The 15651-nt window shown below is 38.1% G+C and overlaps 1 protein-coding gene across 1 annotated transcript; it reads right to left on the reverse strand.

The window, feature by feature from the left end:
- Positions 1-1952: 1952 nt before the first annotated feature.
- On the reverse strand, positions 1953-15572 carry TRIP13 (thyroid hormone receptor interactor 13). The gene is made up of 14 exons (XM_074897920.1): positions 15377-15572; positions 15064-15166; positions 13362-13527; positions 12938-13067; positions 11638-11693; positions 9562-9652; positions 7986-8058; positions 6322-6385; positions 5963-6049; positions 5032-5138; positions 4345-4498; positions 4052-4164; positions 2797-2866; positions 1953-2243 (listed from the first exon to the last, which is right to left on the reverse strand). Exons 2-14 carry the CDS (start codon positions 15153-15155, stop codon positions 2148-2150), a joined length of 1299 nt encoding a protein of 432 aa, XP_074754021.1. The 5' UTR covers positions 15156-15166; positions 15377-15572; the 3' UTR covers positions 1953-2147.
- Positions 15573-15651: the final 79 nt, after the last annotated feature.

Consider the following 15651-nt stretch of genomic DNA (forward strand, 5'->3'; position numbering starts at 1 on the left):
ATACAGGAAACGCAGGGCAGTACTTTCCACACAACTGGAAAACAGGAATAAACCTTCCTTACCGTACGAGTTTTCTTTCTGGAATTACCACCTAAAGTAAATTAGTCATCAGAATTAGTTAGCTAGGATTTTAAATAAAAGATTAACTATTGCCAGCCATAGCACAGATTCATGTTTTAGCAAAATTGCACTTACTAAAAATGATCTCCAAATTCTGTTCAACTCTCAGAATACTAGCATGTCCTAGTTTGAGCGGGAATACTTTAAGTATCTATGAAATGCTAAGAAAAAAGTAAGCTACGTGGCTGGAGAAAATGACATCATCTCCAACAGAGGATGAGGAGGGAAGAAGGTGTAAACTGCACGAACAGCTGGTCTCCACAGTTTTTATAGACTTGATATACTCAGTGAGTCTACAGAAAGACCAAACAAGCAGCATTAGTAAGGCCTGTTTCGGAAGCAGAGGAATCATATATATACCCTCAAGAAAACATACACAAGAACGTGCAATTCTTGGAGCCTCTACAGTTCTTAAAGAATCTCAAATCCAGACCAGAAGGTAATTCCATGCTTTTGCATTAGCGTGGAAGTACTCCAGTATCTATGACATGGATCATCAAAACAGGCACACATAATATAATACACCTGTACTGAATGAATACTCAAGTCTCTAATCTCTTTACTTTAAAAAACACAAATCCGCTATATAAAATTTCACCTTTCAGTAATCTTCCTACACCTAGCTTTTATGGAAGTTTCTTGTGTGTACCAGTATTTCCAAAACGAGTGTTGGAAAAAGAGCACACAACTGCAAATGACTGAACTTGATACAATCTTCTCCTGCCTACTTCTTTTCTTTTTTGGGGGGATGGATAGGAAATAAATTTAATAAGTTACTTTCAAAAGTAATATAATGAACAGACACTCAGGCTTATCAAAGAGGCTCTCTTTACATAAGTATAGATGCCATAATGGAAATTTAGTAGCACTTGACAAGTTCTGTGCAATTTTTTAAAGCACAGCTTATAGTGTTCATCAATAAAAAAAATCTTTCATCTCATGAATGTATAGTGTAACATTGGTTTAAAAGATACAGACAAGGAAGTAATAAAATGCACTATCATTAAAGTATTTCCAGTACCAACAGCTAGGAGGCATTCATTAACTGGATATCATCAACTTAAACCTCACTATTTAATCTTCATTTAAGAAAAATTAAACTTCTAATCTGGTAACTCCCTTAACATTTCATCCTTTCAACTGACTGCAGATAAAATACTTGTAAATAAAAACAAAAAGTTGAGTTTTGTAATCAATATTATATAGGAGATGTAATTACCATATAAAAGCTGACTGTTTCTTTAGTAACTGGATGCATACATTTCCTGGCTTTTGTACTACAAAATACTTTTCTCCACAGATGTAACTTTTATGTCATGTTTATAAAACAAAACTAAAACAAACTTCATGCATTTTAAAGAACCTTTCTTACACACTGTAGTTACTCTTCAGTGAGAAAACATGGTCCACTCTGGTCCACGTCCTTGCAATGACACAAGAGTAGTATTACCAAATAAAATTAAGTGATCTCTTGATTTTAAACTTTTGAATCTGCCATAATTTTAAAAAGTAATACTTGATATGAAACTTCAAGATAAAGAGATGTCAGTATAAAAGGTCTCGGCCATCACCGAGCACTTAAAATCCTTCAGTTTCATGCTTGTTATCTCAGAAGCCATAACAAATACTGCATTTATGGCAGAAGTATCAGATCCAAAGACTGAATTTCTATTGCTATTAAAAATATAAAAGAAATCAGAAGTATACAAACTGATGCATGGATAGAAATTTAGTGATTAAGAAACAAGGAATGGAAGTCTGACCACTTTTAATAACTGTAAAAGATGAAAACTCACTTTTAGCAAGAGTTTTTTTACAATCATACTAGCACTTGAAATAAAACTTTCAAAAAATAGGCTGTAAAATTTAATTGTTTATTAATGAATGTTTTGAAAAACTAGATTAGGCATTCCAGGTTTTTTAAGGTGACAATCTATTTTACAGATGCACGGAAGTTGCACAGTTTGTATGAAACATATATAGTTTTCAGTGTTAAAAATACAGATAACTATAAAAAAAATAGAGTATCATGCACTGTCTGCAAGTTTCTTTCTTTCTTCAAATTGTTTGTCTACTGCAAGTGAAAGAGCCTGAAGAAATGTTGTCATTGTAACACTGGGGGACTGAAAATAAGAGAACATCTTGTTAGACACGCTACAACAATTGGCATACATAATATTTTACATTAAAATCACTGTATTTGAAAGAGATACTTAACTTCCATGTTACAAAATTTTCAAAATGCTACAAACAACAAAACTGCAGGCTTATTTTAAAACAGCTGGCATAATAAAGACAAAGTCAAGCTACGAAAAAAATCTCGAGTCAATCATTATTACTGTGGATTTGCTTCAAAAAAGGTTTTTAACAAGCTATTGATAAAGTGGCAGAGGGTTTTTGTTCAGCAAGAAATGATCAGAGAATCAATATCAATGTTCTATTACAACATTCAGTTAAAAGTAGGGTTGACCTGTCCAACAGCATCCTACCCGTCTTCTTCAGTCTCATTTTAAATTATGGGCAGCACAAAATCATTTCAGTCTACAAAGCTGCAAACCCAGTGTAATTTAGATTATAAGGGGGCTTTAGATGCAATCTTTTACTTCAGACAGTGCCCAAATATCTTCCCACCTGTCTCAAAACCAAACCAAGCTATCATGAATAGAAACAACTTACTTGAATGTAAAGTGCATGTGCTAGGAAAGGAAGTTTTCTCAGGACCCGGCCACTAAGACCATCACTTCTTCTATAAGTAAAACAGAGACAAACGCTGCTTCAGTGCTAAATATACCCTCTTAAAAGATGACCTTTTTCTGTGTTTCTCCTATAAGTTGCTCTAAAAAACCCTCAAATCACAATTCAGCAGGTCACTTGCAGCACTTTTAGCAGAAGCAGGAAGTGAGCAACTTGAGCCTGCGGGAGGCTATACAGTACAGAAAAGCAAGCAAGGGTACAGAAATAGCACAGTCACATCTGCCTGCCGAGGGTGACATCACACGCTTCACATTACTGTGCTGCATCGCATGAATTTGGGGGAATGACTAGACTGAAATGGTATGGTACAGACATAACCACTCTTGGAAGGACTTGACAAATCTGTTTTTAAGGCTGGACGTCATGGCTACAGCTTTTCCTCCCTCTTCCCACCATTTACACACAGCTTCCTTTACCCCACCTACGTGATATATGTTTCCCTCTTCTCCTAGCACCACTGTCTATATAGAATGAAAACCTCCATGCCTGGAAAAACTCCCTTGCTTTTACTCCACTCCTCACTGGTTAAGATTGAATACTTCAGGAACAGAAGGAAAACACTTCCCTGACTTTATGAATGTTATTATATTTTGTTCCATAGGGACCAGCACTTTGGAAAAAATATTGCTCGATATTCTAAGTTTCATTTTTATTGTTTCAAGAATTGCTATGCTGCTGTGAAAGACTACGTGCTCCACTGTCATACTCAGCAAATCGTAACACTCTCCATTCACACTTCACTCCTTTCTTCTTTGCTTCTGTCCACTTACATCTCAATGCCAAAAACTGACTTAGGAGATTGCAAGGCACTCCAAGACACTTTCTCAGCAGGAACCAAGATCAGTGTTATTGCCACTAAACTGCATTACAATTCACAATATCCACTGAAATCTAAGGCATCTCACTAATCCAGCCAGCAATTTGTCAAGAGGAGTTCAAAGGACAGAGCAAAAACCAGAAGCATTACTAAAGAAAGCCAGATCTGAGACCAAGAAGTGTTGGCCAATCCCGATCGCTTCTACTTTTTGTCTGCTGAAAGCTTTTGCACTAACCCTAACAGAAAAAAATTGAGATGTTTCAGAACTCTAGCCATTATGAAATTCAGTTAGTTTTAGACATCATTCCACAACTCATAATGTGTATATATATAAAAAAATGTAGAATTTCAGAATCTTACCTTGAGATTTCTTTTAGTACAAGGCTTAACCTTGACACATTATTTTCTACAAAGCCTATCATCTCTAGCTCTCTGAGTGTCAGGAGCTGCTGCCGAGGATATATTATTTGACACTAGAAAGAAGAGTTATACACTGTTGCATGAAAAACTTAAATACATTCAAAATTAAATTCTATAGTAAGAGTGGAAATAAGAGAAGGAATGAAATTTTTGTATCTTTGTTATTTAGAAAGTATGATTTAAATGTCAAATTTATTAAAATATGTTTTACAGTCTTGCTTTCAAAATATTACCTTCATCAGTTCTTCCAAGCAAGAAAGATATATTTTAAATATTGCTGCAGGGGACGGAGGTCCAATGTATTGTTTTATGTCAGCCCTGTCTACAAAGGCCATGTCAATTTTCTCCGTAATATTTGAAGTAGTCAGGATAACTACATTGGGATACCTTCAAGATAAAAGCAGATTTTTAGGTCACGTGCACAAGAATTATCTCCTTTTGTGTTTGGCAAACCAATACCTTCCTTATGACTCAAACCACCTCATGCAACAAGCAGTCACATCACTCCTGTCAGCCAACAATTACATTAAAAGATCTGAAGCTCTTGGCCAGCTGACACATTCTAACTGTGGATGACATTAGAGTAAGCTTAAAAGAGAAGTAACATCTTGCTCTAAGAAATGTTGAAAGAATGTTCTTAACCATAGCTATTTCTGGATGAAACCTGTGAACTTTTATGTATGGATAAGTCACTTAATTTTAATTATCTGCCAGACAGGGCCAAATACCAGGGCACCTTTCTTTCTGTAAGCAAAGCTGAGTAAACCCAAAAAGGGGAGGGAAGTGGCAGGAATAAAACAAGATATAGTATGTAGCACTAAATCCAGCATGCAATGTGTACCAAGCATCTTTAACGATGCTTCTAAACCACGTGTTGTGCAAGTCTGCTTTGGACTGCTGTTGCAATAATGTGAGTTTACCTTTTAATCTGATCTATTTGTGTCAGTACAGCATTCACCACACGAATAGCATCTGAAGGCTCTGTGCCTGCCTTGAAAGCACTGCGGGCTGCTGTGAGGCTTTCTACCTACAAGAAGCCAAACCAACTCAACAAACAAACAACAAACAAAAAACAACACACACACACACAACATCACCAAACAGCAAAAAAAAACCCATGAAAGATTACACATTTGGAATGCTGGCAGCAAGCAAAGAACCCAGACAATACACCTTCAGATCCCTGTGTCTGGCATCTAAAGCATCACCTTAAAAAAATCTTTTTTTTAGTAGGAATTTACCAGGAGAGAGAAAAGAACGTCAAGAAAGCAAAGTGTAGTGAGTGAAATACCTGTTTAGACAGCAGAATGGAGGCATTTTAATTAAATTTGGGGGGTGGGGTGGTGGGATGACACGCAACAGAATAACAAATATATTGAATTTAGAATGAGCTTCCCCATAGGAACTCCAGTATAACCAAGTTAATAAGGTACACACTAAGTTGCTTTTGTATGCAAGTCTGAAGAGAATCTAGACAACGAACTGAACAGAAAGTGCTTTTCAGAGTTTTTCAACGTATGCAAGACCATAATTAGTACAAATCTAGGCTACTCAGATGTTTAAAACAATATTACACTTGTAAACACTCAACACCAAGAGAAATTCCACCAAGAAATGTTTTGCTTCATTTTCAGCTGCAATTTGCCTGCTAAATCATACTGTGTTCCTCCCAAATCTCTTAAATCTGCAGTATTCAAGATTAAAATTCACTCTTCTGCACAAAGTTATGTAACTTACAAAAAAGCATGAATATGCTTTCATTGTTCTTTACGAATGAGCATTATCACTGTTTCCACCCATCAATTTACCTTCTGCTAAATTTTATGTACATCAATGCTATTAGGATCATACCTCATCAATCAATACAAATATGAGAGCATCTTTGTCATCAATTAACTCTTGAATCTTCTGGAACATCTTGGTTACAAGCTTGCCACTCTAGAAAGACACCATATGCATATAATGAACTATTTCCTTACCACACAACTTTCCACGCCTTACCATATTTAAAGATGGAAAATACCTGTTTTTTAAAATAACTTTCTAATACAGTGTTTTCACTTTCAATTTCTAAGTCTTCTCAAACACATTAATTATTCTAAGTAATCTTTGGTGCACAGTTATTTTATGAAATAAGTTCAACAGAAAGAGTGTAATTTCTAAAACACAAAGTCTACGTTAGCTACATTATCAGCTACATCAATACATACCTCTGAAAACCATTTAGAGAAAAGGCTATGGCTGTTTATCTCAATGAACTGTCCATACCTGTACCTAAAGTATGAAGAGGAAAAAAGTATGAACTCAGTGATATCACTAACTTCCTAAGCCTCGTTCCTTCCATTTCAACACTGGAATTCTGTGAATGAGTACTTTAAATTGCTTACTATTCAAAACATAATACCTGGTTTAACTGTAATTTCCAGAAACATGTCTCACTAGAATTCTTTATATTTAATTGCTATCCAAATTCCTTCATTAGAACAGGTTGTATTTAAATATAGTTTAAGTAACAGTCACCATGCTAATGGCCTCATTCTTCTGTTGGTGTAAGATATGTTCAGTATAGCAAGAACACTTATAAAAGCATGAAGCTTATTTACTTAGCTCTGCATGGATATCCTTAGAGCAAAGTATCTCAACCACACATTATATAGCCCATGTTTGTCAAATTCAGCTTGGGCTAGAGTCAGATCGCTGCAGTAATTACACATTATTTATGTTACACCTAGCATTTTATATAACATTTATTTTTTTATATAATTTTTTTAAGGTGCTATGAAGCTTCAGGCTCTTATCACCTGTCTGATATACAGACTGACCTCTGCAGACTGTGGCATTCAGACAATCTAAGGACAAAACAAACTGGTTACAAAATCACTATCTAGTAAAAACGGGCTTTCTTAGACATGAAGATGCAAATAGCAGTCTTGATACTCTGTGATCCTTTTTCCTTTAATATTCACTGATGCACAATGTAAGCACAAACAAATGACTAAGTTGCCACTGGAATTTGTTTTACATACCTGAGCCCAACTAATTACACATTTTAAAAGGCATTAAAATAATCCTAAACAGTCTCTCTATCAGATCAATTTTATTGCTAGCCAGGTGTTTTGCCAATTATTAGGCCTAGCATAAAGGACACAGCCAACGTAAAGATGAACCAATAACCAAATTGTATTTGATACACAAGGGTCAGTACATGGGTGAGCACTGGGGGTACAAACAAGTCAGATTATACGTTATCCACATCAATCCCACTGACCCCAACAACGACACCACACAACCAACAATGGGTGGAATAAATGGTGAAATGCAGTCTCCCATAGAAAGGACAGGAGACAACTGAGTCAACAAACCAAATACGTAAGACCAAGGAAGCCACATACCTAATCTCTACACAGCCCGCATTTACAAAAGCCAGACCTAACCAGAGCCCAGTTCCAGGGAGGCAGGAGGTCCTTCCCCAACAGGGAACTCTGCAAAGTGCATCCACCTCACAGACAGACACTGCCCCTGCCTGCAAGTGGTCCCAGCTTTTATCCCTAAGTGGGACACCTGACCTTTGGTTACTTAATGCAGACACCTGGGGCTCATTTACCCAATGGCTCTCCCTGCAAGGCTGCACCCTGGAGGGAAGCCTAAAGGCAAACCCACCCTCCCTTTGTGAAGGGCTGTGGGAATCACCCATACATCAACCTTAATTTGGGGCTTGGGGTTGAAACCCCAGCATTTCCCCAGGTACACTATAAAAGAACTACGAACATTAGCACTTGGTACCAGTTATTTGAAATGAGAAATACCTTTGGGCTACTGAAAATGAGCAATTAGGAATAGTAAACTAAAGTGAAAAATTTCCAAAAATGATCACCTGTATGACAGTCGAATTGTCAGCTTCTGAGCCAGTGCTTTACAGAGAGAGGTTTTACCAGTTCCAGGAGGGCCTGGTTTGAAATAAAATCCATATATTACACAGAATCTGCATCAGATTTTTAATTACATGTAACAACTTAGTAACTACTGTACTTCACTACAGCACTAATTGTACAATAAAAACACAGCAAACAATGATTGTGAACACAGAGTATTTTGAGAAGGTTGCTTACTCCTCTATAGTCCTAGAGCTGAGTTCTAAATTTCTATAATTTTCACTTATTAATATAGTTAGTGTAATAGTTTGTATGCAAGCAACATAAAGTTAAAATACTCAACAGCTATAGAAGCAAAGTGTATCACCCTAGCAGGGCTTGTGTTTATTAGCATTTTCAAAAATCAGTGCTATGCCTAAATTTATATCTTCCTGAAACACAAAAGACAGAAACATATCATGCCCAGTTTGATCTGCTGTCCACTTTCCCAGAAACCTCTTGGGGCACCCCAGCATATTTTAGGAAGTCTCCTCTGGGACAAACCTTTTGGATCTGGCTTGACACCCTATGGAAGAGCCACAAAGACTTTCTCCAAATGGACAAGTACAAGCATAGTTAAACAGAGTATGAACGTATGGAAGTTGATGTGTGGGTGCTAAACATCACCCAGATGACAGTACTTCTTTCATTCAAAGCCAGTACTGCCATTATAGCATGAATGTATTTTGCACTACAACAGCTGTAGGTTTCCCAGTATAAACTTCTTTGTGATCATAATAAAGAGCTCATTACAAAAATTAAATATACCTATCATATATCTAACAGTCTGAAATAAATAGTTTTCCAAACAGAAAACATCATGCAGCTTCTAAACTGAGAAATAGTTATAACTTAAGTATAATCAGCACTCATAACAAATATTTCCACTATGACCTTTTATTTTTGAGTATCAGTCTTGATGACAAAATTGTAATTAATAGCAAGCTGCATTTTGCAAGAAAATAGATTCAGCTGATGTTAATCTCATTTATGGTATAACCTCCACAGTAAGCTATGACTGACTGAAGATTGAAAGGGCTTCATTGAAATAGTAATAACTAAATTAGCAAGAATACTGCCTTCATACTTAACAACAGAACACACAGTCTTAACAACACAACACAGACTGATCTCCCAGTTTTCTCAAAAGTTTTTACAAAGCCATAACTAACAATGTTTTTCATACCATGATAGAACTGCAACTAATATATGGTTCCTAATGTCCTCAGTATTGACGTTATTTTTGCACTTTATACAAAAAGAGCAATAATATCACTTAAAAATGAAAATAAATTTTAAAAAACCTATTGTCACTCCATTATAAATTTTAGAATTTAAATTCCACAAAACATAGTACATGTGAACATTGATTTGATTCTAACATTACATTTCCTCTAAACTTGTATTATACAGAGAACACTTCTCTGCTGCTTTTGGATCATCTAATTTCACTACAGAGAAGTGCAATAAAAGTTTTTCCAGAAGGAACGTATAAACAGTTGGACAATGAATCTACTTGTTTTAAGACATAATTTTTACCATGCAGCAAAACAACTCTGTTCCACGATATCAGGTTGCTGTCAACGTTTTTGTCAGAAAATAGTAATGTGGTTGTCACATAATCAAGTAACTGAAGAGAAGAAAAAGAGACACACAATTTAGAGGTATATCAGCAAATACAATTAAAAATAGAAGCAATCTCCTAATTATGTCTATTCTGTACTCTTAGCAAAAAAAAAAAAAATTGGGCTCATGCCTTTTAGTCATAGGCAAATTTTCTTCCTGCAAAAGTTGGAAATTAATTTTCTTTCTGCCCTCAAGAAAAAGAATAGCATGCACTGGGCCCAAATGGAGTTCCAGAACTTGCACATGAACAAATGAAATGCTTTAAGGAAGTGAAATTATTTTTATTTTCCATTGTCCCATTTATAGTGTAGCTTTAAAACACAAGCTGCCCAAAGCCCAGTCAAAGACTCAAAGTCCAGGTCCTGTTTAGATCTTGTACAGCATTACATCTGTTTGGTTTGGGGTAGTCAACCAACCTGTCACATATTAGTTCTTTTCTGCTGAAGCATTTGTAAGGAATGAAGCTACTGTAAGGAATCTGTAGATTACTTATCCTACCAAATAATGGAAGTTGCAGGTACTTCCCTGAATGCTTGCTTCTAAAATTAATGCTACTTCATTTTAGAATAATCTGGCATTAGGAAGTAGAGAACTCTTTCAACAAAATTAATATGAACCTCAGCTGTGAACCTACAGTGATTTTCACCTATAATAACACCTGATACCATATGATTTTCTGTTGTTGTTACCTGTAATGTGCTTTTGATCCATTTGCGTTAATAGGACAATACAACAGTATTCCTGTAGTATCTCATGTCTAAGATGGAGCACTTACTTATGCAACAGCAAAAAACCCTGAACTTCATCCAGCATGTTTTTCAATATTATATTGACACCGTACTATTTTGAAAATTCACAGCAACCATTTCAGTCTGTAGGATCCAACTGTACCCAGCCAGTTCCATGGATTAAAGAACAAACATTCATCACAATTACTTTTAAAGGAGTTAAGTAGTTCCAGTTTTAGTCATTAAAAGCTACCACTTCTTTCTACCAACATATACTTACAGTGAACAGTGGTTAAGTTGCTGTTATTTAGTACATCAGTAAGTCTAATTAGACTTGTCATTTCACAGATGATTTGGAAAGCAGTTCCATAAACTAGACAAACATTAATGTGTTAATCGATGTTTACCTCATAAATGAAGAAGTACAATCACTGGGATGTTTTGCTTTACTAGAGGTGGTTATAAAGACTTAAGTGAGAATACTGTATCTACAGTACTATAAACAAGCTAATGAATTAGTTATTTGTGTCCAAAACCTTCAGGTAGAAGCTTTTATTTTTTTTAACAAGCATGATAAACATCTTAATGAGTGCCGTCATAAAAGCAGCTGTATTGAAAGAATGCCACGTGCATTTTTTCTAAGCCTCTTTGAAGTTATTTTTTTCCATCAAATTTTTTCTCCCCTTCTAGAAAAACATGCAATTAATGAGCCTTAAAACAAGGTGCAGTATTTTAATCAAGTGAATTTCTCCTCTGTTCTACAGAACACTGTTTTCCTCATGCTGGCTGATGAATATGTCTAAAGCAAAAGTGAAAAATCATCTGAGAAGTTTTAAGTTGCTACCAAAATGCCACCTCCAACTATTAAACTTCTGATTTCTGTAAAATAATCCAATGCATATGAAGAAATTATTTATCATTTGTGGCATGAGCATCACTGAACCCAGTTTCATAAGAAAACATTAGTACACATTGATACAGATATTTCAGCTCATAGCTCTGCCTTCTTTTGTTAAGTGTACATCAGAGACGTACGTAACTATCAAAAATTATATAGCAATTTTAACAATATAAGCTTTGCAAAACGGCTAAGACTATACTACCTTTCAAAATACAGAAGTGTAATAAGCAGACATCAGATTTCTTTCTTGAGCTGGTGATTTCCAAATAACCTCTCCATGGGATGCAGCAAACTTCAAACAGCCTACATTTCAATTCAAGCACCTCAAGCAATTTTAATTGTTATTCACTTTCAACTTACATGTGATTTTACTTCAGTGTCATATATAAGACTTTCCCAAAGGCCATGGAATTCAGCTGGAAAAGCAATATATTATATACCTGTTTAGGATAAATCAATCTGGCAATCTGTAATCTATCATTGCAGCACAAAGAAGTTTCCAAGTTATTCTCAACTACAATTAAAGATTAATAACAGATTTATGACAGCAATTAAAATATATGGAAAAAACCGTTATTTTTCTCAAACTGTAAACACTACTTTCTAACAGACAAATTCAGCAGTTTCACAACTTTTGTTTCCTCAAATAACTGTGAGGAGAAATTAATCTTATTAATTTCATAACATGAAAGATAACCCATCATTCTTTCCACCCTCAATAGGAGATGGACCTACACTTGCCCAAGATAAAGAGCTATGAAAAATTGGGGTGGGAGGAGAAAGTTCTAAGCCTGATTTTATCATTCAGGGGCTTTCGATTTTAATTTAACATCAACATGTACAAGACCAAAAAAAGCACATAGCTGAAAAATGCATAAAAAATTAAAGGTGTGATTTGGGTATCAATTATCAGTTAACTTCTAGCTTTCAGCAAAGAAAACAAAAAAGACTGAAGGATTATAAACCCCAATAATATGGGAATTACATCAAAGTATCAGACTGAATTCTTCTCAGAGAGAATTGTAATGGATAGGCTTTTGACAACCTGAAAAGAGCAAGAAACATCTCAGAATCACTGTCTCTTTGAGCTTAAGCTCACACCTGTACTTCTTCCAGATGCAGAATCCAACTTCCCCAAGCACAAGATAGTAACAGGCAAGCCACGCTCTATTGCAGAGCAAAGCAAGCCTTATTCTTCTTTTCAGAAGACACTCTGAGGACTCTAAATCTCTAGTTTGTTTGTTTGTTTGAACATGTAAGAGCAGCACTGTCTTGGGTGTTGGAAGCCAGCAGTGGGCTCTGGAAAATGAATGTTTGAACGGATGAGTTTCTTGTGGATCTCCAAATAAAAATCTGGAATGCAGCTTGTAGGGTTAAAAACTTGCATGCTTCTGATTATACATTTTATTCCACAAGACCAGTTACTTCCACTCATCCACAGGTATTACATAAATAAATGACACATGGTGAAATCACCCATAGTAGTTCAGTCAAAATGATACAGAAAGTCCAAATCTATCGGTCCCATTGACAAAGGATGAAGTTAAACAATATATAGAAATAACGCCTTTAGCAGATAACCCTGTAAACACCTTTAGGCTTCTCAAGATTTTCTTTCATTGTAATTGCTCTAGACCTTCCAGAAATATCACACAGGTACCTGCGGGTAGCACCCAGTGGTTAGCTGCAATGATATCCTCATTCTCTTCTTCTAGGTTTTCTGAGCTTGGTCCTTCTTCGTTCAGATGAAAAATATGAAGAGAAAGACTGCTTTTGCTCAAGTCAATAGGCTAAAATGGACATAAAAAGACCTTTAATACATCACATATCTCATTCAAAGCTAAATATAAGAAAGTTACAGTTTTCAGCTGGCATTCATCTTGAAGCCTACTACTTCTGTTTCAGAGCTTACCAAGGGGTGTAGGACCAAAAATTTACTCACCTTTTCCAGGTTACACCAGTCAGCCTAATAAAAGATATTACATCATCCCACAGACCTTGTCCTGCTTATGTCCTTAGGCTATCACTACTCTACCTACAACTAATTCATATGCATATGAGCTGTATGTTGACACTGTGAATACCTGTCTGTCTTTCAGCTTCAGCTCTGTATCCACAATAGACACTGACTGCACGTTGCTGTTAAGGAAGCCATCATCAAACTCTGTCCACTTGTAATCACCAAACACCACGTTATGTCTGTTGAGCAGCTTTAAGACATTCCTCCTGATATCTTCTTTCTTGGCCGTGCTAACAAGAAAGAAACAGCATTATTGATGGCATTGATATTTATAAGGAAGTATGAACTAATATCAGAGTGCTTTACTTCATACACAAAGTCTACATGGAAAACAGCTTCCATCTCACAAAAAAAATCCCCCAAACCAACAAACAAACCACCCCCCAAAAAACAACCCCCACAAAATCTCCCAAACCCACGCAACTCCTAGCATAATATTCTATGGGAAAAAAACCTATCAAATTCAGTTTGTCTACAAAAGCAACAAGTGTGATACTTGTTTTTGTGCATTAAAAGACACGACAAAGAATACTATTTGCTCCGTTCACAGTCATATCAGGGGACGTGGAAAGACACAGCTAGATTTCAAGAATGGAAATCAGTTATGCAATCTGTGTTTCACTAGGAAAAAGAGAAAAACTCACAGCCAAGCCACTAGACTGAATTCGGTACACTTAGCTTGGAAGCTCTATTGTGCTTTCAAGCCTGAGGACAGCTGATACCTCAGGACGGGGACATGCTATAAGGAGAATTCCAGTAGAAAAGACAAAAACTACAGGAAAAGGAATACCATTTTAAGGTTTCAGAAAGGCTTTAACTTCAGTGATGCATTCCCAGTGCAAACTCCCAGTTCCTTGTCTTTTATGTCTGACAAAAAGAGAGCATTGAATATTTTACACCTTGACTTTAGCAACACCTTGGTCACAGTTTCCCATAGTACCTAGATAGCTAATTTGGTAAGATAAGGACCGGATAAATGGACGAGGTGACTGGACTGGGCAGCTCAAAGGGTTGCGATTAGTAGTACGCAGACTAAGCAGAGCTGTAAGTCAGGCAGGGAAAGGTGAGGTGGTCCTGTCGATATTGGCACCTGCACTGTATTTACATCTTAATTTACACCCTGGACAATGGGATGGAAACCAACTGCAGCAAGTTTATAGATAACACCAAAGCAGGGAGAGCTGTTGGTATACTAGAGAGCAGGGCTGCCATTCAGAGGGACACCTGCAGGCTGGAGATACGGTTTGACAGGCATCTCTCAAAGTTAAGCAAAGGTAAATGTGAACTTCTGTCTCTCCATCTAGTGCCCAGACAACAGTACAGACCAGAGGCCAGCTGGATGAAAAGCAGCTTTGCAGATAAGGACCCAAGGGTACAGTGGACAAGTTGGCAACGAGTCAGCAGTGTGTCCCTGATACAAGTAAGGCCATCCTTATTTTAGACTGTGCTAATATCAGGGAAAATGATTCTTTCTGTCTACTGGCTGTTTGAGAGACCAAGTGTGGAGCACTGTGTGCAGTTTTGGGCTCTGCTGTACATGAGACAATGACATACTGGAGCAAGTCCAGAATACGGCCGCCAACTCGATTACGAGACGGGATGATGTGATGTACAAGGAGAAACCCGAGAGAAACGGGTTTGTTCAACCTTAGGAAGAGGCGCCTGTGTGGAAACTCGTGTGGGAGCACAGAGAGGGCAGAGCAGGGTGCGCCAGGACAAAAGGCAACAGACCAAGTCGCGGCAAGCAAAGCTCGGCTCAGAGAGACCTGCTTGATTTCTGATGAACCTCCACGTGTATCTGAACGCTGTCCCACACGCTGGGGAGCGCTTGCTTCAAGTCCCCCGCAGCTTCATCCATCCTTCCCGCTCCTAGGGGGAAAGCGGTACCAAGGAGGGGCGGGCCTGCGGCCGCCGGCACGACAGCAGCCCCCGCGCCCTCTCCACGCGCCGCCGCCCACGGCGGGGAAGGGCGCTGCTCCCCCCACCGCCCCCCCCCGAGATGCCGACGGCAGCCCCACGGCGCGCACGGGCGGCCCGGCCCTCCCCCCGCGGGCCTCCACGGCAGGGACGGGAAATCACCTCACTGCGGTGCGGCCGCGGCGGGGGCCGGGCGGGACACAGGTCCACCCGCGGAGAGAAAGGGCGGGCGGCTCCTCCCTCCCCTCAGCACCCTGAGTGCTGTAAGGGCTGCGCCGCGCCGCGCACGGGAGAAACCCCGCTAGAGCGCGGGCAGAGCCTGGCGCGGCAGCACGCCGCCGCCGCCGCCTTCTTTTTGTAAATGGCGGGCTGGCGCGGCGCGGCCCGGCCCTCCCCCTTGACCTGGATCTTCCTCCGCGGCAGGCGGAAGGGCTCGT

The sequence above is a fragment of the Athene noctua genome, chromosome 2, assembly GCF_965140245.1.
Source record: "Athene noctua chromosome 2, bAthNoc1.hap1.1, whole genome shotgun sequence".
NCBI lineage: Eukaryota > Metazoa > Chordata > Aves > Strigiformes > Strigidae > Athene > Athene noctua.